Here is a 24,927-nt window from a genome sequence, read left to right on the forward strand (position 1 = left end):
AGAAACAAAAAGAATTCCCAAAATAAATCTGATTCGTAAGAGCCAGATGTGGAAAGTGGCCAAAATACTTTCATAACCTGCTCACAGGGATGTCCTCTGGGTCAAGCAGATTTGGTGTTACAGAGCCAGTGGAGGACTGAAGTCCTATGAGAAGGCAACTCCTCTGCCAACATTATCCTTCCCATCTCCACAGTTGCCAAGAACTGTCTTATTTAAAAATAATTATAATTCAACCTAATTAACAGATGTATTTGAAAATGCATTAATTTTTTTCAAGAGTAATCGCTGGGAGTTGGAGCAGGCAATTCTATGTTTTTCATACATAACAAAAGGCTTAATCTCTGCTTTAAAAGAAAAATCTCAATAAAACTCCAAAATTTAGAGCTATTAAGGCACATCCCACAATAGCAAAATACTATCCACTGAGGCCCTCTAATGACAGGGAACGGGGTATTAAATATTCCTGCAACGTTCGTAAGCTCTCACTCTCTTTGGCGTCTGCTCGGCAAATTGGTGTGTCCACCACGAGTTTTCACCCACCTCCAGTTGCCTGTAGACTTCCTCCGGCAGCTGTTGCTCGTACGTCTTCAGCAGCTCGATGGTTTGCCTCAGGGGCTCAAACATGGCATCGGTGACACTGTGCCTTTCTTTAACGGCCAGGAGATGGCCCATAATCTCCACCAAACCATCATAATCACCTTTTTCAACTTTTTTGCTCAAACCTTTATCGGCAGTTTTTATGAACTCGTCAAGGTCAGCCAAGCTACAAAACACAAAGCAGGAAAGCACAAAATGAGGGCAGTTCTTATCGAAATAACGATCAGCCTCAGGCCAGGCAGCTGGACTGGCGCGGACGGGGGAAGCCTGGCTAACCCTGCCCTTCACACGGCACCATGCCGAGGGCATCAGAACCACAACTCGAAGGCATCCATAGATGTGGTACAGCTTCCTGCAAGGAACAGATAAATAGGTTGGGATTTCTCAGGTTGGAGAAAAGGTAGCTGAGAAGGAGTACAATGGAGACCTGGGAGCTCGAGGGTGGTCTGGGGAGGGGCAGTTTGAAAGGGCGGCTTTCACCTCGTCTCTTCCAATGCAAGAATCAAGATCCTCAAAGGAACCTGGTGCGTTGCAAAGCTACAACAAACAGGGATTCTTCTTCCCCCACTGCCTCAGTTCACAGGGTAACTCCCTGCTGCAGGAGGATGCAGAAGATAAAAATTCACAGCAGTTCAGAAAAGGAACCAAATACTTGTGGAAGGAAAAAAAATCCATCCACGTCTTTAAATACAAAGGCCCTGTCTCTCAAAGTCCTTGAGCTATAAATCGTTACAGACAAGGAGAGAATCTGGGGGAAGTTTCCCTACCTGCTTACCCTGTTCTGAATCTCACCAGCTACTGGGTGCTGTTGGCAGAGGCACGATGGGCTCCCGGATCTCTGGTCCTTTCCAGCACAGCCATTCTCCACTTCTCAAAGCACTTACTTTTTAAGTGCCCACTTAAATTCTGTGGATGCTGCTAGGCCAAAAGGTATCCTAAAATACTTCACCTAATAAAGACTAACCTGCTGAGTCAGGGACTCTTAATAAGAATCCCTAAATGCCTGTTCTAAGCTACATAAAAACCTCTTTGCGCAGAAATTATCTAACAGAATTACGGTGCTGAAAAGAACACAAAAGATCATATCATCCGCCACACGCAGCAGCCTTCACTACTACGTATCTGTAAATACTTCTTTGCAAGGATCCAAGACCTATGACATCCTTCAGTTGCAGGTACTTAGATAAATCACCCGACGCATCATCCTGCACAGACCTGGCGACTGAGCAGCTATTCAGAGCAGGGAACACAGGTTAATTCAAAACTTACGTCCAAAACTCCTTCTTTTTCTAACCTTGAAACTCCCTCCCCACGACTGCTCGTGCCAGGCAACCTGAATTACCTTTTTCCTTTTTTCTTTTTTTTAAACGCAGAGTGCACTCGAAAGACCAATGCATTTAGAAAGAGAGCAAGTATCTCATGGCATTAATGCAGCTTTACTGATGGCTAATATCAAATTCAACAAAGTAAGCACAGAGCCTTCGCCGAGATTAGATCAGTTGGATCAGGATGAACAGACAAACAGACGGCCTATCTAACACCGCACAGCGGGTCCCCGGAGCGGCTCATGGGTTGTCAACGGTATCAAGTCCATATAACTGTTTCCACTTCACACACTCAGCCGTACCAGTTCCCAGCAGGGACCAAGGGATGGAAGATACAGGGTCTGTGATGGGGTTGGCGTGCAGCACGGGCCCCCTTCTCTTGCTCCTGTATTTGCCCACGGGTTATCAGTGTGAAACGATAAAGCCCAGCCAAGACAAGAGAACCCCGCTTTGGTTAGCACAGGTCCTGGGAAGAGGAGGCAGGAACAGCCTTTACCTGTGCGTGACGTGGTCCATGAGATGCTGCTTGAACACCAAGCTCCACCTTTTAATCACGTTCAGCAAGGACGCCTTGAAAGGCCGAGCATCGACTTTCATCCAGCTCTGGAAGATGCTGATGGGCTCAATGCGATTCACCTCCTCGTAGATCTTCTCATAGGAGTCGATCTGCTCTTTGAACTGCTGCAGCGTGGGAGGCGTCTCAGGGACCCCGTCCTCTGCATGGGCCTCAATTTCTGCAGCGGTGAGGATGTGCCCATAGAGGAGGAACTGGCGGCAGAACTCCTTTCTGTCGTCCCCATAGAGGTAGGAGTAATGGTCGAAGGCACTGCGGTAATCGCAGCAGGCCGTCATCACAGCCTGCACTCGTCCCATCAGGTCATGGCGCATGTCGGCCAGATCAGCCATGTCCTCCATGTCAGCCTAGGAGAGGAGAGGAGAGCACAGTGATGCAGGAGCAGCGTGGTACCTCCTCACTGCCCCGCGGCATGAGGGAGCTCCACAGCCACCGACCTGGTAGTGGGGGAAGCCACTGTGCTCAGCCAGCCTGGGCACCAACGATGAGATCCGGTAGATGTCATTGAGAAGACTTTCCATCATGTCATAGAAGCCATCATTTGTGCCGGGGTCCAAGGAGGGACGAAATATTAAATCTGGGATCACCAAGTCCAGCTGCACCTCAAACAGCGGAGGGAGCCCTGCCGTGGGATCTGGTAGGGAGGAACAGAGATGCCAGGATCTTTTTCAAAGGGAGAAAAGTGATCTTGAGCCACCAACTTCCCACCACAAGATGCACACATGCCCCACAGTGACACCAGACAGGTTTGATCACACACCCCCACTCGCTGGGTCCAGTGACATTGTGTCTGCACACAACACGGAGGAGATGCTGGCCAACTAGCTGATGTTCTGGTACCTGCAGGAGATACTGGAGAACAGATGAGACGCAAGTGATTTAAGAACCAGAAAAAATGCTGTGGAGGAAAGACTTAAAGAGACGAGGCTGTTTAGCTAATCAAAAGGGAGTCTGAGAGCTCAACAATTACAGTGCATAAGTACTTGCAGAGGAGAAAAACAACAGGAACCAAGAGGCTCTTTAATTTACTGGAGAAAGGCATGAAAAAAACCCAGCAACTGGAAACCAAAGCCAAATACAAATGTGAAATTATGTGCATGTTTTTAACAAGATGGTGACGAACTGGATGCAATTCTCCAACTCAGTGTGCCTCCACATCCAGGAGGGAAGTGCTCCTGGAGACGTGCTTTAGCTGGACACAAGCTGCTCTCAGCAGAGTGAGTGAACCCCCACAGTAGCCTTAGGCAGGAGGTCTGATTCAGTGACTCCTGAACTCATCTCCTCACTGGAGTAATGCTCAGGGACTGAGGTTTTTCTTTCACGCCTCTCATCAGCAGAATCGGCTCTCGAGACTCTCCGCAAACAAATATTGTGTCACCTCGATGCCTTGTGCATGGGAGGGTGGGAGATGGCTGATGCCCAAGCACAGACTTGGGATGACGCCTCAATTTTGTCTGTCCATTAATCCCTGCAAACAGTGTACAACTGTCTCTATCCCCGCCCCGCGCAACGCTTTGCTCCAGTGAGTGGGGGATGGAGGCACCCGCCCTGTCTGGAGGCTCCCCCAGCACCTGCTGTAGACCGTGCAAAGGGACAGCAGAAAGCCAGGAAGGAGAAAGCAACTCTTGGGCATGAGGGAGAGCACAAAACAGAAACCTCCCTTTGGTGAGACTGAAGCAGCCATCACAACCAGGGGAGAGGAACCGGCAGTCACCTGTGTTTTCCAGGAGGTACTTGAGCGAGCCCTCGATGGCAGTGAAGAATCCATCGAGGACTATCTCATCCACATAATCCACATACGCCTTCCAGACATCAGATGCTGGGTCTGCAAGTAAGAGGTTCTGGTTTTCCTGGAAGAAAAAGAAGACGCCTTCAAAAACAGCAGGGCTGAGTCTGTCCTACAAGAGAGCTGCCCACAGATAAGGACTGATGCCAGTGAGCATATGGGTACCAGCCTTGTGGAGGGGTGGGAAACCAGACAGACGGATGTTGCTGCTGGTGGCATGGCCACAATTTGCTCCTTCTGTCAAGGAGCTGCTTTGTCATCTGAAACAGCTCAAAATAATTGCAAGGTAAAAATGGAGTGCAGAAGAGGCTCAGCAGCTCTGCTAAGGGAGGACATGTTCTCCTCCCTCTTCTCCGAGGTCAGAGGGTTCCAGGCTGCTTTGCACACCCGGGGCAGGGAGCACTCAGGGGTCTCCAGGGCTCATCCCAGTGCACGAAGACCCAGCCCTGGTGGCCTGTATAATGTCACCTTGAGCGGATGGGACCTTCAAGGTGGACTGCTTACACCTCTGCCCTACAAATGGCCATCTCAAGACCAGAGAACTTTTAAATTCAATAGAGGGTTTTTAAATAAACCATGTGAAAACAAAGACTAGGATCTGAAGACAAAGGGTTAGCTAACAAGCTCCCTCCTCAACTTACTGCGTTCCCTTCCTCCAGGCAAGCTCCCAGCCAGGAAATCCGGAGTTTTCCGAGTCACAGCAGGGACCCATCCTTCCTGGGTTTCCTCTTTCCATCCCCACAAGGCCAGGCTCTGTACCCACTCCCTGCACCTCCCAGCAGCTTCCCAGGTTCTGCCGGGATCCTGTCCCCTGCCTTGCTATGCCTCTGAGGGCTCCTTCTGCTAAGCCTGCCAGCGGCTCTCAACACAGGCATGGTCTCAACAAAAAAAAAGGTCCAGCCTGCAGCGAGCACAAATCAACACCCAGCACCTCCTGCTGGGGGGTTGTCGCTGGCGGTGTTCCATGTATGGGGGCACAGGAGAGGGTGCCATTCCCAGTCCTGCCATGGGACACATGCCAGAGCGGCATTGCCATCTGGGCTTGAGCCACTCTCAAGCTGCTGCTCCCCAACGTGACACGTCAGAGCTGGGTGCTTCAACTCTCAACAGAGCAAGCCAGGGCTCTGGCCCCTTGCAGACTCACCCCGGACATGTTTTGCTGACACGAGAGAAAGGGGAACTTCATAAGGAACGAACTCTGTGGGAACATCCATCTGAAAGCACAAGCTTCTCTTCACCATTCTCTGTCCTTGTTTCTGATAATGTCCACTTGTTATTGGTGTTTCACTGAGCCTTTACTCCAGAGGCCTCAGGTTGGTGAAAGAAGGGCAATGAAAGCCAGCATCTTGCTGTCCTGCCTTTGCCTGTTGGTGCACGTACCCAGCCCTTGCTGTGCTGCTCTCAGCAGCCCCAAGACTCACCTGCCCTCAGGAAGATTTGAACAACTGAGGGAAGCCCAGCAGACCAGCTCTTGCTCCTCTGCTGCTGCTCCTCCAGGCTTGACCAGCACAGCAGGACAGAGGCATGGGGACACCCTATTTTGGGCCACGGTCTCTTTCCCTCCCCAGGACCTACGTTCTGCTCTGCAGTCCTGCCCCTGTGAGCAGCACTGGTGGTGCCACCACACCAGTGGTGCCAGCCCTCCTGCCACGACCACAGCCCACACTCTCCTTGGCCAACCTGGGAAGCGCCATGGTCTTTTGGGTGGTAGCTGGAAGTGGCTGAGCCTGTTACAGCTGTGGCAGCAGAACAACGTGGGCACGGTAAAATCCGCACCATGAGTTCAGTGTAGAGAAGGGGGTTAGATGTCCAGGGCTGGCTGCAGACAGTAGGGTAAGGTGAGCAGCAAGAGCTCAGTGTCCAGAGTCCAAGACCAGACAGTGACCCTCAGGAGAGGGCTGGATCTAAAACCCATCTCCCTTCAGGCCAAGGTGCTGTCCCCGACTTGCCTAACACCTCGCTCCAGGCAGCTTTGGGCTGTCTCCTGGCCTGCAAAGACTCCCAGCTCTGGCAAAGCCGCTGGAAAGCACCAAGGTTTCAGACAGTAGCTTTTCTCCTGTCGCTCAGCCTCTCCCTGGACCGTCAGCGTCACCTCCTGCTCCCACGGAGGGACAACAAGTCTGAAACAGAAAGGTCAGCCACAGCCAGATGCCTCTCTGTTTTCAGGTAAATATTTCGGAGGTTTTTTTTCTCTGAGCAGGATCCCAAAGTCTGATGCACGACTCCCCTCTAGTGGCTCCACAAGAGCCAGAACTGGGAGCCAGACTCCTTCACTGGGCTGCAGCGGCTCCTGTTCCTGCCCCGAACTGGGTGCCCAGCGGTGCCCAGCCAGCAGCCCGGCACCACACAGCCATGCCAGCGTGCTCATCAAAGCCATCATTAATTCACACTGGGTAAGATTTTCAAATGAATTAAAGGAGTTAATCTTAAGGTGAAACAGTTGTGGATATTTTCACCAGAGCGGAGACACACAGAGCCTGTGAAGAGCCAACAAACCCCTGGGGAAGGTCCCCCCTCACCTCCACCAGTGAATGGATCCTCTGCCCAGACTCTCTGATCAGGCTGTAACGCCTTTCCAGACGGTCCTGACAGTCCTCTAGGCTTAGCAGTGATTCCCTTTTACAATCCTTCCTCTCGAATATGGGCGGCGCCCACGATCGCACGATGGTTTGGATCTCTTCAACATTATTTTTGGCTTTCTGTATCCTCCGCTCGAGGTCATGAACACCAGCCATCACCACGGAGATGTGATCCCAGACACCTGGTAAAAAATGAGACGATTGACTACTTGTTTTGAGAGCTGATGGGCCAAGGTCTTCTGCACCCTCCTTAAAACCAGGCTTTGACTTCTTCCCCGTGGTCTCATGTATTTCTCACCCACCATTAACGCAACAGACTTACCATCTCAACCAAGAGAGCCACTTCTAGCTCCCTCCTACCCCACCATGTCCCAGTACAGAGAGCTACAGCCTCTGCTTTCTGCCAGGAGTACCACCACCGCAGGGAGGTCTGGCAGTTCCCTCTTCCCTCTACCCAGGTTTGATCTCCCACTGACTGCTACCGGAGAGAGCAGCATGGGGAGGAGGAGTACAACAGGCTGCGTGTCCCTGCCACCACCACTAGAGCAGGGACCCTACCCCTAACGCGGGCTGTGCCAGCCCCAGGCCCCAGCAAGGGCTGCATTTAGATTCAGGGAACGTAAGGTTCACCTGCAGCAAAATCCCTTCATCTTTACTGTGCAATGGAGAAAGAGTTTTTCAGCGTGAGGTGAGGACTTCTGCTTTGCATCTTCCCAAGGGAGGACACTTGTTCCTGTTCATACCACAAGCCTGATGACAGAAATATATATTCCACCTGTGAGCAGTTTGCTTTCACCAAGAGGAAAGAAACTGCCTTCCTCCTCTCCGCTTCGCAGTTAAAACTGATCAAGCAAGAACAGTGGCTGAATCATCCCAAAGTCACAGTGCACAAAGCCCACCTCTGGCTGCAGTACTTCATCCTTCTGCAAAAGATAACGAGGTGGCCCTGCTCTCACTGGGACAAGTCCATCCCAGTGCCAGATGGCTGGGCCGAGGGTTCCCACCCCCTGCACAAGTGGGTGAGAAAGGAGTGCCTCGGGGACACGGGCACGCAGCGGGTCACTTGGGCTGGCACAGGGGGGTCAGCACAGTCAGCGAGCAGATGCTTCAACCCCAGCATTGCCAGCTCTTGCCAACCCAGATCTTGCCACCTCCTTGGCAGCACTGCTTACAGGGCAGTCCCTTCTCCCAAAAAGCCCAGTATGAACCTGGCGGGAGCAGGATCCTGTCCACAGCCCCAGCAGATCAAGGGAACGTGGAAAGGAGCAGGCAAGCTGGGGGCTGCCCTTCACCTCCCCAGAGCTGGCTCTGCCAGAGGGTCCCCTGCCCTGCTGGGAACTGCAGCCGGGAACCAGGTGACGGAGGTTGGGCACACGGGGGAATCTGATGAGACCCAAGTGCACGCGCTCTTTCCCCCTAACACAGAGCCAGCTCACCCTCCATCTTCCAGTTCAGTGTTTCCTCTGCCTCTTTCAGCTTCAAGTCAATATCCCACAGCTGCCCCCGTATTAGAGGGTATTCGACCTCCAGGACTGTCTTCAGGACCTTGTTGTATCTGTTCACCATCAGCTCCAAGTTGGCCACCATCTGCCGGTATGATTCCTTGGAGGAATAGATTTCTGCTGCCGTTGGCGGGATAGAGCCCATCTGGCTGCCAGAGAGGTAGCTCACCTCCCTCAGCACTGAAACCAGCTGGAGAAACAAAGCAGAGAGCTGAACATGGGACAATCCTCCCCATTTCTCTGGCCAACACTCTCCAATCAATTCTGAGCATCTTAGGGGTTTCCTGCTGTTTCATTCACAAAGCAGAACACTCCGAAAAGGGCCTGAACACCTCCTAGTCCATATCATCTGTCTCCCATTGATCTCTGCCTCTGGTTTTCTTCCCAACCAAAGACAGACAGCTCTGTTAACTACCCAGCCAGGAAACTCTATGCAGCTTCTAAAAGCCATGATGGTGTCCGGTCCTCTCAGCTATCCACATCAATGGAGTCTTTCAGCAATACTGTGCCCGCAAGCGGAGCTTAGCAGTTACCTAAGTGAAAGATAAAATGGCTCCCGTTCTGTTGGTTTGCTGAGCTGACTGGCATTAAAAAAAATTAAAGAAATAATAATAAAAAAATAATACCATGGCCCCAAACCCAGTGAATCAAATCCTCCTATGGCCACCTTCCACCAAAGACTTCTGCTGGAGACTTCTCCCAGCCCAACCAAGAGCACTCAGTGCCAGTGCACGTTTGAGTTGCGATGGGACTGGATTGAGGGGGATTATTAAATTATAAACCCAAGTACAAATAAGTCCTTGCAACAAAGGGAGCAGCGACGTCTTCCAGTGCGATATGCCACTTCTAAGACTAAAAATCGTCACTCGGTTTAGTGGCTAGCGAGAGGTAAAATGCTCCTGGGACGGCAGGTGTTGAGGGGGTTACAGAAATTCGGCACGTTGTATGGGCAGTGGCAGGGTGAGGACCACTCCTGGCTGCGGCTGAGCTTGGGGGGCAGCTCCCTAAAAATCACCTTTCCCTTACCTTGACAGATTGTCATCCCTTCCTGTGACGACACGGGGAAGAAATCTCTCTCTGGTCCCTCTAGTCCCAGTTCCCTGCCCCTATTTTCGATAGGAAAACTGGAGAGCTGCAGGTATGAACAGAAGCAGGTGAAGCCACAAGGGCGGGGACTGCATGGCCAGGAGCCTTTGTCACTGCCCTGGGTGACAGGCAGGGGTTACCGAAACCCCTCCACCATTGCCTGACGTTAGCCAAAACCCTGTCCAGAGCCCTGGAAAGCTGGATGTTATCCAGCAGAACTGGCCAAGGCACCTGGAAAGCACACCCCCTCTGAAGGGACAGCAAAGGGGAGGAACACACACTGCAAGTCAGGAAGATAACTCGTAACACACTCAGAGATTTACAATACTAAAGTGACAATGAACACGATGACAAGAAGAGGAAAGAAGGAAGGGCTGAAGGGTGCAGAGGGCACTCTGGAAAGGTGGATGAAGAAGGATGGGGTGGGAGGAAAGGGAAAACCAGGGGACTGAGGGAGCAAGAAGGCAAGTGAGAGAGAACCAAGCTCCCCTCCCTTCTTTGCATCTGGGACATCCCCACCATGGGGTCAAGGGTGTCTTCCCCTCTTTCCCTGTCCTCCATGGAAGGTGAGCTCTGGAAGACTGTTCCATGCTGATGGGTTGCAAACAGATTGTTCCTCTAGGCCAAATGATGAGCTCCTGTGATTCTGGAGGGTGTGAAGAGGCTGCTAAAGCAGGCACCCGAGGACATCGGGCAGTCCTCAGAATGGAAAGCTGAGAAGAGCAGCACAGAAGCACTCAAAGTCTGGAGCTGAGAAGAGGCATGGTCAGCACACAACAGGCTCCAAACACTGTCACCAGGGTGAAGGGTGGAGAACATCCCTCCCCACATTAGCAAGGGAGCTTCCAAGGAGATGGACAAATCCTTTGACTGAGGGCTAAGCTTGGATGAGCTCTAAAACCTAAACTCTTTCCTTTAACAGCAGCATGCCAAGGGAACAGGGGAAGGTTTTGATGCCAACCTTTCCCAGGCCCCCGAGATTCAGCGCCTCCCCAGCAAATGGCGTTTTTACAGTTGACAGACCCTGACTCCCACCAGGCCCCAGAAGCTTTCGATCCATTTGGGCATGCTGCTGGCTTGGACCCCTGCTTCTGTTTTGGGCAAGGCGGACAGTCAGTCCTCCCTGTGCTGGAGACAGGATTTAGGGGAGCTCTAGGGGACAGAGAAAAGATCTTAAATCTATCACAAGCCTCATGCACCACAATAAAGGAAATCCAACAGCCACGATATTGGGGTAACAAAACAAACCATTCCTGGGTTTTTTGTAGCCTTTCAGGAAAGTCAGGTTTCAGATACACATAACAAACACATCTCTGTAGATGATGCCCCAACACTCCCCACACCAGTATCAAATCTGGTCTGGAGACAGCGACACCAGTTAAACATCTGGCTATTTGAGGACTTTCTGCAACTGGCTTTAACTAGAACGTGCTCTGCTTAAACTGTAATCCTGATATTTTACCAGGAGATAGAGCCCACAAAGAGGATGGTAAATTGATGTTACGGACGTCAGCAGAACAGATCTAGTACCAATCCCACCAGACCTCCCGTGCACAGTGGGACACAGCCTGGAGACATGCCCGCAGGCAGGCAGGAAAGCTAACTGGCAGCGTTTTTTACCTGGGGATCAAAATTGACCGTGATCAGTTTGGTTTCTGGATCTCGCCGGATGAGCGGTTGAGTGAGGTTGTACTGCGATTTTTCAGAGACTGTCTGGGACCAGTCTACATAGAGCTTTTCCTCATACCTGCCAGAAAAAAAGAAACATCTACCACGAAGCTACCAAGCCAGCAGACCAAGGCATGAAAGCCAAGTCCACTTCTGAGGACTGAAGAACATGAAGGAATATTAAAAACCCATCCACATCATATCCATAAACAACGTGGCTTCAAAGACAAACACCCAAAAACCAGTGACAGCATCACGTCAGGAGGGCAAAGATCTCTCTCAAGTACCATTTTTAGCAGAGGATTCAGGTTTGGAGACACCCTTGCAAAAGCATTTAGCCTAAAGTAACAGATAACCAGCTACTGGACATTTCCAAAAGTGTCTAAGCAGGATGGGTGCCTAAACCCAGACAAATGCCAGGGTGGATGTAGTTGCCCTCACTTCTCTCAGAGTCACTGCAGAGAGACCGTCAGCCTCAGGGAAATTCAGCTCTTTGAGAGCTCGGTGCCACCACTGGGGATGGAAACACAGGGGGCTGAACAGGGGTCCTGCTACCCTGCATGGCACGGACAGTCCCAACCACCCACGCAACAAAGTCCCTTCTGAATCATGTTGTCACCTTTGGGAAATGTCGCCCAGAAAACACCATCCCTGTTGAAGTCACCCGGGATCCTCTGTTGGTCTGGTCCCTTCCGAAAGGCTGTACCACAATTATTCAGAGACCAGGGCTCCCTCCAACTGCCCTGCAGCACCCAGCAGCTCAATATCTCAGCTCTCTTCGTTGCTGACGGAGAGCAGGCCCTGCAGAGACATCTCCTTCCTGGGGAGGTGGCTCTTCTCAAGGGGAAGCCCAGAATGAACAGTTCAGATTTAACATCAAATGGTAAGAAATTAAGTAAAGGGCAGTGAATCCTGCTCCGAGTTGTGGAATATGCACATTACAGCCACTGTAAATACACCCTGCGAATGGGCGTGAGTGGACTGAGACTTGTAGTCAGCCCAGGTTTTCCACCACAGCAGCTTCTGCACCCAGCAGAAGCTTGTTTCAACATTTCGGCTAGGCTGCACGGCTCCCATTCGTCCCACGCAAACTTCCCATTTCAAGACATCAGAGAAAGGCCGTGGTGTATAGCAACTGGATTCCTCCTCCTCCCTCATCAGAAAATTCAGAGGGAATTAGAAAGGGGCATTGGCAGGCCCTGGGCTGGCAAACGTGCTGGAAGGTGGCTTAGAGGAGGAGAACGGTTTTTCATACAGCTACAGCCTTGCCTGAGCCACCACTTACCTGTTGAGCAACTGGATCATTTCTTCATACTTCTGTATCACCCTTCTTCCTTCAGGAGCGTCCAGGCAGCTGGTAACACAACAGACAAGCTCAGCGTTACATTTTGCTCTGGGAGGCTGTAGTCTGTGTTTACTCCTCCCCAAGATCACCCACCAGTTTGCAGGCGGCCAATAACTGACCGGGGACCTTGGATTTCATCCCCGCTACGTCACCAAAAATCATTTCACCGCACAAAGGCTACCCAAGACCCAGGGCGCTCTTTCCCAGGTGTTTGCATGGCAACCTGCGATATGGGAACCACGTGCTGGAGGAATTTTCTCGCTCCGTATCTGCACGGAGCACAGCGACCTCTGCTTACCAGCCAGCACCTCCTAAGGTCAAGGAGGCTCAGGAGGAAGCAGCACGTGGCTCCTGCTTGATGCAGCTCCTTGCCGTGCCAAATTTGTGCCCCTCAAACCATAGGGGTTAGGGAAGAGCAAAGGCATTTCTTTACCGAGGGGGTGGTCAAACCCTGGAAGAGGCTTCCAGAGAAGCGGCCGATGCCCCAAGCCTGTCAGCGTTTAAGACGTGTGTAGACAATGCCCTTAATAAGATGATTTAACTTTTGGTCAGCCCTGAAGTGGCCAGGCAGTTGGACTAGATGATCGTTGTAGGTCTCTTACAACTGAAATATTCTATTCTAGTCTACTCTACTCTCCAAGCTTTCCTGAAAATGGTTGCTGATTTTGGAGGACATTTTGACAAAATCTGAATTAACTTAAACAAAATCTAGCAAGGGAAGCACCTGAGCAGTCAGCACTGGGCAACTGCTGATCAAACCCTATAGAAGTAAAGAAACCCCCAAGCAAATCACAGCAAAACCATCTTCGTTTTTCCTTTTTAATCCTTTTTCCCTTTCAAGTTGCACGTAGGGAACAGCATCCTGTCACCCCTGCTGCAGGGCATGTTACTAACTGTTCTAAACAGAGGAAAGAAAATCAATGCAAAATGCAGATCTGGGTCCTTCTTCATGGTTTACAAAATTGGCCATTCAGATTCCAACCAGACGTGGTAACCCGGGCTCTGTGCTGGGAGCGTTCCAAGAGCCTGTTTCATTGCGCTGATGTCTTTATTGCTGCAGAAAAACTGTGCACTTAAAGACAGTTACTTGATGGCAGTACAGCGCAAGAGAAGGCTACAAGCACTGCACAGCGATGGAGATGGCTTATTTTGGTCAAGCACATCAAAAAAGTGGATCCATTTACTCAGAATCCCGTCCAGCACAAGCAAAGCTATTCCTGCGAGACACAAGGTGCGGTCCCTGGAGCACCTTCAATTGTCCAAAGTCCAACACTGCTTTGCTCACAGGGCTCTTAAACACTGCCTCATACGGTGCCATGAGATGTGGCCGTTGCAAGCGTGGGGTCACGTTTCTCCAAGACCACCCACAATAACAAGTATTCGGGCAATAGGTATTCCAGCACCAGCTTCTTCCCTTGATCTTGGGAGACTATTCCTTTGTTTAACGCTGAGCAAGTTGTCTTCTGCCAGTGCCCAGCCAAGTCCTCATCAGTTCAGCTCCATCAATTCATCTTAGATGAGTTCAGTCCAGCCCCTTTCTGCCGTTCACAGCTGGGATGATGCCAGAACAGCTGGGATGATGCCGAGGGCTGGACTGCTCCCAGGGAGGTCCTGCAGCACAGGCTGAGTGGGATCACAGTGGGAAAAGTTTCGATACCTCTTTCAATTGCAACCTAGGGCTACGTCTGAAAGCTGAATAGCCCACGTACTATCCCGCTGTGCCTCTTAACCACCTCAAAACAAATCCAACTAATGAGTTTCTTAAAAAAAATGATCGCAGGGAAGCTGAAAAGCACTGGTGCAATCACTTCACGCCTCTTTGACTCAGGATTATTTCAGCTATAACCATGGGATAACGTTCAACACAGAAAGAAAATCAGATTGATTAGAGAAAAGATATCAAGATGGTCATAAAGCAACTTAGCTGGAACAGACACTCACAGATGTGGGATGTTCCTGAAGTGACCAAATGGCACCTGGATTCGTGCTCGCAGCTCTCGAGCCCAGCCCAGCGCTCCAGCTACTGGTGGCATGTTCTTGTGCACAGGGGGGGATCCTGCGAAGGGCACATTGAAACAGCATTTGACTGAACACTGCACTTGTAACCCCAAAGGTACACCAAAAGCAACTCAACTGCTCTGATTTCTCAGTTTCCTTCCTTCAATCCAAGCATCTGCTACGCTGACGTAGGTCTGTGACCAGGGCATGTCTCCCAGTGACTCTGGACCTTGAACAAGGACTGAGATCAAAGGAGAAGCCCAGCATGTGCTAGAACCAGAGCTGCCACAGAGGCATCCTTTGCCTGGGACGCACTCCCGGCTCCCCACAAACACTGAAGTAGGGATTTCTGACCAGGAGCTAGTTCTGACCATCTTGTCTTAACACCCACAGAACACCACCCCTCAAATTCACAGCAAGTGATGAACTTGCTCTCCATGAATCTCTCCATTCCCTTTGATAACCCGCACTGGTTCCAGCAGCACTGCCTCTTCTGGAGTTGCCTGGCTCCAGTACAGTCTTTCTGAGGCAAGTAAAAGGGTTATTGTTCAAAAAGGCACACTCTAATCCTCATAATCTGATAGGGGCCTGCCCGTTCCCTCCTGTGCCGATGTTCACGGGAAATAAAAAAACTGGAAAAGGCTTATTAACTCTTGGTTACTAAGTCCCACTCGTATATTTTGCCTTTAATGCATTAAAAGGGAAACGCAATAAATTCATATCGGGGAGCACATGAGCGGGTTTGCAAGTCCCGTGGGCTGCTTGAGGCAGCACCCAAGTGTGGAGAGAAACCCCCTGTCGCAGCCTTGCGGGGGAAAAGGCTCAGCATGTCTCTTTATTCCCAGTCACATACCACATATACATATTTTTAAAAGGCTATTTTCTCACCAACAGATTATTTGCTTAAATACCAACAGAGCTTTCCCAGGCACTTCTGTTTCCACTAGGAGCTACAGCGGCCGAAAACGTTTGCAATTCGGGAAGTTTTGGTTTCCCTAGAAGAAGCAAATTATTTTCCCCCAAAAATTAATCTAAATCCAATTTCCTGTAAAATGAGTTTTATTCAGCACGTGCCACTCACCGAGCTCCCGCTCTGCCTGGATGTGCCTGGAGTAGATCAGCCGAGCGTGGTCCAAGGCACTGTTGAACATTCTGATGAGGACAGGGTATTTGTCAGCAGCGTCTGCAGCGATTAATGGTCGCTCCAAAAGGCTCCCGAACATGTCCAGCAACTGCGGAGGCGAAAAAGGAGGGAAAGAAAGGGGAAAAAATTCACAACCCCGACTCCTGCAGAGAGACCCACTGGGATTTTCCTTAAGAGCCCAGATGTCTTCACCGATTGGCACGTTGGAATAAGGGAATTTCTCTTCTTTACCCTGCTCTTCCACATAGTCCCTCCCCTCATTACAGAGATGCTCAGACTTTCTCTGTGGTTGAACCATATTCCAACTGTCATTCTTCCAATGCTTCAGAATTTGCTATTTTCTCAAAAACCTTAGAAATATAAATACTATCACTTTCTACAGTCTTTCCTACAAACACTTACATTGAAATTTTTCAGAAAATACCATTTCCTTTTTCTGAAAGATGGATTAGTTGGTAAATAAAACAGCTTTGCTTCCTTCAGTTTCCAAAACTGAAATACATCCATGTATTAACAATATTAACAAATTGATATTAACAATAATCGCCTCGTTTTTAGCAGGGTTTTCATGAAGAAATCCTAGAAAAACCAAAATTTGCTCCAACTCCCAGAGACAAGTGAAACTCCTGCCATCCAAAAGCCTGATTTGAATAATTTCTTTGATTACTCTTTCTAAAATGGAACCAATGCCTATTCTGTTTGTGTCTTAATGGGAAGAGCGGCAATTTTCCCAGAGCTTTCAGCAAACACCCCGCTGCCAGCTCCACGGCTTGACAGTTTGTGAGGGACCCACACGCCAGAGCATCACTAACCAAGAGCAGCCCAAAAGCCACGAGTCTCAGTGTCCCGCCTCCGTTCCCATGGGCAAACACCGATGTGCCTGTACCGACGTGATTGCCTGGGCTCCTCCGGGTGATTCTCACCGAGGCAAACCGTAGGTGCCCTGATTTCCCTTCTACAGAAGAGAAGGGATGTGACAGACAAACCTTGAAGGCGTGCTCTAAGTCCGAGGCATCACTGAAAGCCTGGATGAAAACAGTGCCCAGCCGACGGTCGATGTCTTCTACTTTCTGGTGGAAATCAAAGGCGTCTTGCTCAAACTCCTACAGAAGGCAAAAGAGCGAGTCGTGAGGCTGCAAGATGGCACTGGGAAGGTACCTCAACCTCGTGATCCAGAGATCTCTCCTCTTGTTATTCACCATGAAGTGAGCCACTCCTCTGGCCAACCTTCAGCCACTGCAGCATGGCAAAGCCCCACAGAGCCTGAGGACACTTCTATACTGTCCCACAGCCAAGATCATGGCCCTCCAGGAGGGATCCTTTGGCCCCGAGGGCTTTCCACAGTAAAACAAGCACAAATTTCAGCCTAGATGAAGATGGACTGTTTCCACACCCTCTCCACCCCAACTCGGCCTGAGAACTACACCATTGTTCCGAAAACCCACAGATGGACCTGCTGAGTTCCAAATCCAACCTACTGTCAAGCCAAAACAGGCCTGTGGTTTTGATTGTGAGTTTGCTGTAAGTGGGCAACAATAAAGGCAGCTCCAAAATACTGGCACAGGCTGCCCAGAGGTTGTGGAGTCTCCACCCTTTGGACATATTCAACCTTGGAGATATTTAACCTGACTGATCACAGCCTAGGCGATCTCCAGAGGTCCTTTCCAACCTCAACAGTTTTGTCTAATTTCTGTCATCTTCTGGCACTCCTTTTTTTGCTCCAATTGTAATAAATCCTTTGAAGTTCAAGCATAAAATCTAGGTTTGTTTTCCTACAGGTAAGAGAGCCCAAATCAAAGACTGAACTTGACAAACTGGGGGCCTTCAGTGCTTCTGTCCTACCTTGGACAAAGCCACTAAAAATTAGGCCATGTTTCTCTTTTCTGAAAGGACAGAGCATAAGGCAACAGCTTTTGCTATTATCACTGCTGAGCTCCAGCAGGACCAGATGCCATGTTTTAGCTAAAAACAAGAGGCTCTAGAAAGTCACAGAGGGCACAAAACTCAAGCACCAAAGAACGAGCGTGACTCAGAGTCACACAAAAGGCCACGGGGTCACTGAAACTAAGCCAGCTCCTGCAGAGCCACCGTCACCGCTCTTTCTGTGCCCTCCCTCCTGAAGGAGGGAACAAGCACATGGAACAAGCAGCTTTCCAGCAAGATCCTCCCAGGCAGCACCGGGGACATGCCACTCACTGCAGAGATGTTCCAGGAACTACAGGAAGCAAAGCACAAGCTGCCTATCGCCACAGGTCCCAAGATCAGACAGGTCCCAAGACCAGAAGGAAGGGCACAGAAGCCCCGTCTCCCACCACCAGTCCATCCACCCTCCACCCCAGCACAGCCCTTTCTATAGGGAGCAAGGCAGGAGCCTGCTGGAGGGAGGGCTTTGTCCCAGGATTACCTTCCACTTGGGTGTCTGCCATGAACCGCTGTTCCACGAGCGGTGTGAGACAGGAGCTCCTCACCACGGAGTCTCTCCGTGGCCACTCCGGTTTCAGCGCTCCCTCACTAGATCACGGACAGGCCTAACTATGTCCTGCTAACTAGATGCAGCAAACTGACCCCAAGGCAAATAGGACAAGCAGCAGAAGAAATCAAAGATCTTGAGATCAGACACAACCATCAGAAATGCCATTCTCACCCTTCCTTCATAGCCCACCCAGGCTACGCTGCTCGGTGTCAAAGCCAAGAGCGGGAGTTTCTGAATAGACCATAAGGAGGACCATGACACCTTTGCTTTGCCCTGCTTGTACGACACTTACTGGTGTGAGCATCTGGGATCCAGACGGCCATTGAGCCATGACCCAAAGGGCTGGGAATACTCCTTTAATTAAAGCACTACTGATAATAAAATACAGCATCCTTGAATTCTGAGAGCAACACACGTCACGTGTGCAACTAGACAAAAGCAAACACATCCCCGGAGGTTACCTGAGCTGGCCCTCATCAGGCAAGCTAGGTACCAAGAGCAGGAAAGCAAAGAGACGTGGATGTTGGTACAGCTCGTACACCCCAGCAAGCACTGTGTACAGAGGAAGTTTGTGTAAAAGGCATGGAAATTCAGATTTTCCAGCTGCACCGCTCTAAGGGCCTGAACTAGCAAGACGTGCAAGAACTCCCAAATCTCTGCAGGAAAGGCCAGCAGGTCCCTCTTCCTTACAGTGACAGATCAGAAGGAGGAAGGAGCTGGGAAGAAGTCGGCAGGACTGCACACGAGCCAGGGCTCCATCACAGAGGAAACTGCTGGTTTGGAAACACGCACATGCTGCTGGCGTTTCCACAAGCTTGTTCCACTTACCATGTTGGTCAGGTCAAGACAGTCATAGGTTCGCTCTGCAAACACCTTGTACGCCTCCTGGAATTCCTCATACATGTCCAGCACCTGCTGACCCAGGGCCTTCCCTTTAATCCCACTGAACTCAATCTTTTCCAGCTTCATCAGGTCCAAGGCTGTCATCAGGAGATCCTTCAAAGTCAATGGAGGCACACGCAGGTTAAGATGTTGACAAAAGAAAATGACAACAGTTGTCACAACACGGAGCTGTGCTTCTTGCCGTGACAGAGGACCTCAAGCACACCGCTGGTGCTCACAAATGGGAAGCAGGGAGCCAGATCCTGCCTGCCATGGGCATCAATGGCTGCTTATAACACTTATAAGTGCTTGTAAGTGGGACCTGCTGCTGCCACTGGAAATACTATGCCAACTGTCAAACTGCTTTTAAGGGTATTTAGAGGACAGACCCAAAGCAACATACGAGACCCTGATATGGTTACCCACCATAGCTAAGAATCGCAGTTAATTAAAGAATGCATAAAAATATACAGTGTGTTTAAACTGGTAAAACCTTCTGCCCCACTGCAGAGAACAAGAGGAGGAGTAAAACAACCCAGACCTTCCTTTGGATAGGCAAACATCGGCAGCGTGTACACTGCACATCCGACCCTACACGCTGGGAACGTGGCAACAATAAACAAAGAGATTCACTTCGGAAGTGTGTGGATAGTAGATGAACGTGTGCCGTTCGCTGCCTGAGAGAGAACAGGTACACACAGCGCCTGTGGAACAGGTTTCCACAGTGGCTGTCAGCCTGTGGTCTCTGGGCTCTCCATGGAATAATGTCGCCTCCAGCTTGAGGAGCCCTCGGCCATGCTGGCCTGAGGGATGACACCAGATGTCCCTGCCTCAGGTGACCACCTCACAGTGACAAGCCTCGGCAAACAGGGACACCCCTGAGCCACAGCACCCCAGCTGCACAGACCATTAGGATGTGAAGGGATGACCTGATGAGGAACGTGTCCCCGCTCCTCCCCAGGCCCATGTGGCACAGCCAAGTGGTGCCCAGCCTCAAGGGAAGCATGTAGCCCCTCCAAGTCAGGCAGGACCCAGCTTGAGGGTGTCTCTGATGGCAACAGGAGTAGTATGAGATTCCATTGCTTTACTTACAGCCATGGAAACCACAGCCCCCAGTAATCCCCATTCTCTTGCCCCAGCAGGGCTCTGGGGAGCAAAAGACACACCTACAACCTGACCAGAAGGACACAACTGCGTAGCTTATACATACACTGTGCAGGACACCGTAAAACAAGGTCCTAGTCTTGCTGTAACGGGAGACCTAACAGCAAAGAGAGAGGCCCCATTCCCTGGCATCAGGTGAAGCTACAGGAAGGGAAGATGCCAGCAAGTGAGTTCATGGCTACAGAGCTCTCCTGAACATTTGCGATGTTTTTCAAGACCAGAGGCTCACCTCCACCATCTCCAGTCTCTTCAGGAAGCTGTCCAGTCTCACAAACACCATTGTGGCGTGGAAGCCCCACTCCCTCACTTCTTGGCCTGGTTCATAATACGTGTGCAGTTTTTCCCTTCTCTCTTCAAATGTCTCTTTGAACGCATTCAGGATGCCGAGCACCAGTTGCACCTTGCCCAGGCTCTCTTCCATCTCCCCTTTCAGAAGGTCTTCTGGAGACAGGTACACCAGGGCCTAGAAGAGAAAAAAAATCACACCTGAGAGATCACTTCTGCCATCACAGAAAATGGTGACTTCTTGCACTGAACATGTTTGAACCTACCTCTCAAGTTAAGAATCGCTTTGCCAGGGAAGGATGGGGGAAAGGAGGCCAGAGGAGACTTTCATTAAAAAACTTCCTTTGGCAAATGTAGGCATCATGGCCACCCACCTGCTGAATGAGAAGGTTGCAGATTTCCTGGAGCAGCACTACTATCCGCACAGGCACGTTGTAGTGCTTGGAGGTGACCCAGATCAAACACACCACGTGGAGCAGAGGGGCCAGGAAAGGCTTCACCTCGCTGAACTCAACCCTCTCTATGTCCTCCAAGTGACGCTTGAGGGGTGTCAGGTGCAGGTGAATGTCCTGAGCTTCGGTCAAAGCTGTGTTGAGAGATGGGAGAAGAGGTAAGACCCACCAAGCTTTGGTGCGCTGGGTGATGAGCTGGATGCTGGCCTCACCTTGCCGGATGGAAACGTGCCTGGGAAAACACAGTCCTGACAAGCACAAAGCTCACTCACCTGCGTGCTGAAGATTGCTCACCCTTGAACATTGCTTACCTACGGCAGTAACGAGAGCTGAAAGTAAACCGATGCAATGGCAAGGGACACGGTGCTAGGACAGGGCTTTGGGCAGAGGCTGAGTTGACAATTGCCAAACGAGCTGCGGGGATCATGCCCGGCAGCACCGAAAATACAGTGCTGCCATCGCTATAAGCAGGCTACAGGCCTGGCTATAGAGTGTGGCAGGCGATGGAGCATCGCGGGGCTTTGCCTGAGCTCATTTAACTCAGGTTTGGCTATAGCAGCCCCTTGCCCAGTGGGCAGGTGACTATGGTCCACTTGTCCTGGCCGTAACAGCAAAGTAATGAATGTCTGACCAGGTGAAAACTTTAGCTTAGCTTTGTACAGCTGTGTGGTTTTATGCTGAAAAATTATCCCAGAGCGCAAGCGTTAACAAAACCAGGTGATCGTTGTGCAACTAAACCTGTGGACCAACGAGAACAGAAGTGATGGAAGTGCTTGAATGCAAGTAAAAGTAACCCCCAAAACCCAAGACCAAAGAAGAAGAAACCCCTGTTGCGTGAAAGGGGCAAAGCGGTTTTGGCAGAAGATAAACCCCCTTGCGTTCTAACACTCCTCACCGAGGCGGGAGGCCAGGTGCGGCTGGGTTTCAATTCTGAGTGATGCCCAATCCAGCACTATCAGTCCAATCGCCTTTAATATGCATTAAACTATTACGATTTGGATACACTAATAGTGGGCTGCACCTTCAGTCTAGTCGTGCTCCTGAACTAGCACGGCCTCTCTCGAGTCTTTGGTCGCGTTCAGTGAGAAACCGAAACGACCGGCTACTTAAACAGTGCAGTTTATTTAAACAACAGATATACAGGTTCTTAGGATTGCTCGTTATAAATACACTGTCTGCAAAGCACGTGCAAATGAAAGTATACACAACGTGCGACAAAGTTATAAACGATACAGCCTGGCTATAAATGTAGGAAAGACATTCTCTAGAGAGATTTCTAAATTTCCCGAGAAGGCACTCGGTATAATCTAAGTCTTACATGGGGGGGAAGAAAGGCTCAGCCTGTCGACGGATCCCAGAAATCAGCGATGGAATCCTTCGCGATGGTGTCTTCCCTGGGTATCCCCCCTCCCTCAGGCTATTTTTATACTATTTGTTATCTTCAAGGTGGAGTTTGAGTGACTTTAGTCCTACATACTTTTATTATGCTTGGTGTAAAATTCTCTCGCTTCACAATTAAAGGTATAGTTTACAAGAAATTCAGGGCGCAGACTCAAGAAGGAGTGGTCGCACCTTGGAGGTGGGCAGGCTTTGGGATGGAGGTGTGTTTTGGTATTATAATGACATTATAATGAGCAAAGTTCGCACGAAGGACAGCATTTCATCAAAATCTGACAAAATGTTGGCTGCGAGTATCGAGCGGGCAGCTAATTGGCAGCTTATCTGTTTCATGGTATCATCCCATTCCCGTATCTGCTATACATCATAAGGTAAAGCCGCGGAACAATTGCATCCCGCCCCGTACCTCATGTAGCTTCACAAGCATCCTTATCAGGGAACCACAGGTGTTGTGTTCTTCATGCCAGCTGCGGCTGTTTTCTACCTCAGAAGCCTCTTGATTTTATACTTTTCCTTCATGTGTGAACAATGCGGTACTTTTGTATTTTTAGCCAATTTAGTAATTATCCCACAACCCCCACTATCAACATCACCCTCCCAGCAAAGACGACACGCAACAGCCACAGCAGCACGTCGGCAGGGAGGGCACAACACCAGGGAAAGGGGCAGAGACTTAAAAGCAGGCGCATACAACTCTGCACTGTGTTGTAATGGAAATTAACAATTGTAGTCCAAATTATCCAATTAGGGTTAGTATTGCTGTAATTGGATTAAAATCAAATATTTCTTGCGTTTTGATTAGACTCTTAAAGCATTAATTCGCCTGACAATGAACTCTTGGCTCCTTATGTAAGGGGTGCTTCTCTAGCCCGTATCAATTGCACAGTGTGACACAGATCCTTAACAGATGAAATGCTTCCTCACGAAGGACAGCGCTATCTGTCAGCGTGGACATAGCTAAGCAAAGCCTGAATGGCTTTGTCTTGCCAGAGAGCAGCTGGGTTGAAGATGGACACGGAGGGTTGGTCACAGGGGACGGAGCAGCAGGACTATACTGTTTTTCACTACAGAGGGGAATTTACAGTGTTTCCTTTGGCTGGACCAAACTCCCCTCAGCAAAGTTCACCAGAAGAGATGATGATGCTTGATTCAAAAGTGCCACATTTTTTAAGGTGGATTTTTGCTTCACCTACAGGCAGAAAATAATCCTTCCTCATTATTCTTCTTACGAATGAAAAAAAAAAAATCTTTAATTCCTTAAAGTGGGAAATGCAATCTCGGCATTTTTTTGCTCAAAGCTCTCTTGCCTTACTGCATTGTGCCAGACTGGCAAAATTAGGGAGAGGAGAAGGTGGATCTGCTGGCGCACGCCACCACCTGCAGGTCACCCACCCTGCCGGCTGTCAGCCTAAGGTCTCCAGCCACAGCCACCTGACCAGGAGAGCACGGAGAGCGTTGGTACGCACGGGGACATTCAGACCTGCTCTCTGCAGGTCAGGAGGGCTGGCCAGACCTTGTCACCCTGGGAGGACGTTACTGGACGAGGACAGATGTGAGACAGGAGGCCGTGCTCCTGTGCTCACGCCTCCACTGCAGCCCCTCCACAGGTAACAGAGGTCACCAGCGACTGCTGCGACACAGGGTGCCCAGCTCCGCCTCTGCCCAGCTCTGCCGGGATTTGTGCACAACTGCAGGAACCCTGCTTTCCTCTCGTGTGACACAGGTGACAATACCTGCCTGCTTTCATCAGAGGCCTTGAAATCCTCATGCTCAAAGGTCTCCATCCTAAAGTGCAACCTGCTGTTCCTTCAGCAAGGAGGTTCAGCTTGCATGGCCAAGGCCTGAGAAATAGCAGTCTAACAAAGTAGTTTCAGCTAGCTGCAAGATCTGTCCCATTATCCCGAACCCCCATTCCTGCAGACTGATACCAGAGGAGCTGGTGAAACTTGGGGTGAGTCCTGCTGGATTAATGTGAATGGCTTTATTACAGCGGAGTGAATTCCCACATCCACTCATCCTGACCTGCGGGAAGGGTCCGGCTCAACAGACCAGTGAGCAAACTTGTCCCAGCCTGGAAACAAAAGCATCACATCAAGCACAAGCAGCCCAGTTTCACTCCATGAACCAGAGAGACGGCCAGAAACAAGGCTGCAGTATTCATGGTCACAGCAAACTCCAAATGACCAGTGCCATTACAGCCACATTGGGCTTGAAACCAGCAACACCAGGCTATGAGCAAAGGCCAGAAGTCAGCACTATGGTGAAGTTGCCCCAGCATCTCACCTGCCTCAACATCCAGGAGCATAGTTTTGAAGGCTGGGACGTAGCTGCTCTCGACTCTCTCCAGCACCTCCATCATGTTCCTGACCTTCCTTGTTCTCAGCTGACTGTAAATGCATTCCAGGTCATCACACCTACAGCAACCAAGACACGTTACAAGCCCATGTTGGGGCAGCATCAGCTGTCCCCCCACACCATCCACTTCCCCTGGGCCTGATTCAGGATTCCCTCCAGCTACACACGGACTGAATCCCAACAGCGAAAGGAAACAGGAGGCATGGACAAATCCTACAGGACAGATAGTCGGTGCTAAGGTTCAGCATGACAGCAGCTCTATTACTGGCAGGACACTGCTGAAAGAAGCCATCAGGTGTTTCTGCAGGCATTAG

General features: G+C 50.3%; 1 protein-coding gene across 4 annotated transcripts in view; it reads right to left on the bottom strand.

Annotated features, from left to right (window-relative positions):
- The window catches only part of DNAH9 (dynein axonemal heavy chain 9), a 226,683-nt gene that overhangs the window by 194,425 nt on the left and 7,331 nt on the right, over positions 1-24,927 (bottom strand). For 2 of the 4 annotated variants that reach the window (XM_063352546.1, XM_063352545.1), the window contains exons 4-18: positions 24,542-24,672; positions 20,783-20,994; positions 20,353-20,586; positions 18,906-19,073; positions 16,591-16,707; positions 15,542-15,692; positions 14,404-14,518; positions 12,403-12,471; positions 11,070-11,196; positions 8,298-8,553; positions 6,802-7,043; positions 4,211-4,346; positions 2,934-3,130; positions 2,419-2,843; positions 541-763 (exon numbers count right to left, since the gene is read on the bottom strand). In XM_063352546.1, coding sequence (XP_063208616.1) covers positions 541-763; positions 2,419-2,843; positions 2,934-3,130; positions 4,211-4,346; positions 6,802-7,043; positions 8,298-8,553; positions 11,070-11,196; positions 12,403-12,471; positions 14,404-14,518; positions 15,542-15,692; positions 16,591-16,707; positions 18,906-19,073; positions 20,353-20,586; positions 20,783-20,994; positions 24,542-24,672 — 2,803 coding nt within the window. Of the gene's footprint in view, positions 1-540; positions 764-2,418; positions 2,844-2,933; positions 3,131-3,256; positions 3,349-4,210; positions 4,347-6,801; positions 7,044-8,297; positions 8,554-11,069; positions 11,197-12,402; positions 12,472-14,403; positions 14,519-15,541; positions 15,693-16,590; positions 16,708-18,905; positions 19,074-20,352; positions 20,587-20,782; positions 20,995-24,541; positions 24,673-24,927 lie in introns of those variants that run through there. The other 2 variants (XM_063352547.1, XM_063352548.1) reach the window with 2 other exon arrangements.

This window comes from Chroicocephalus ridibundus, chromosome 14, assembly GCF_963924245.1.
Source record: "Chroicocephalus ridibundus chromosome 14, bChrRid1.1, whole genome shotgun sequence".
Taxonomy (NCBI): domain Eukaryota; kingdom Metazoa; phylum Chordata; class Aves; order Charadriiformes; family Laridae; genus Chroicocephalus; species Chroicocephalus ridibundus.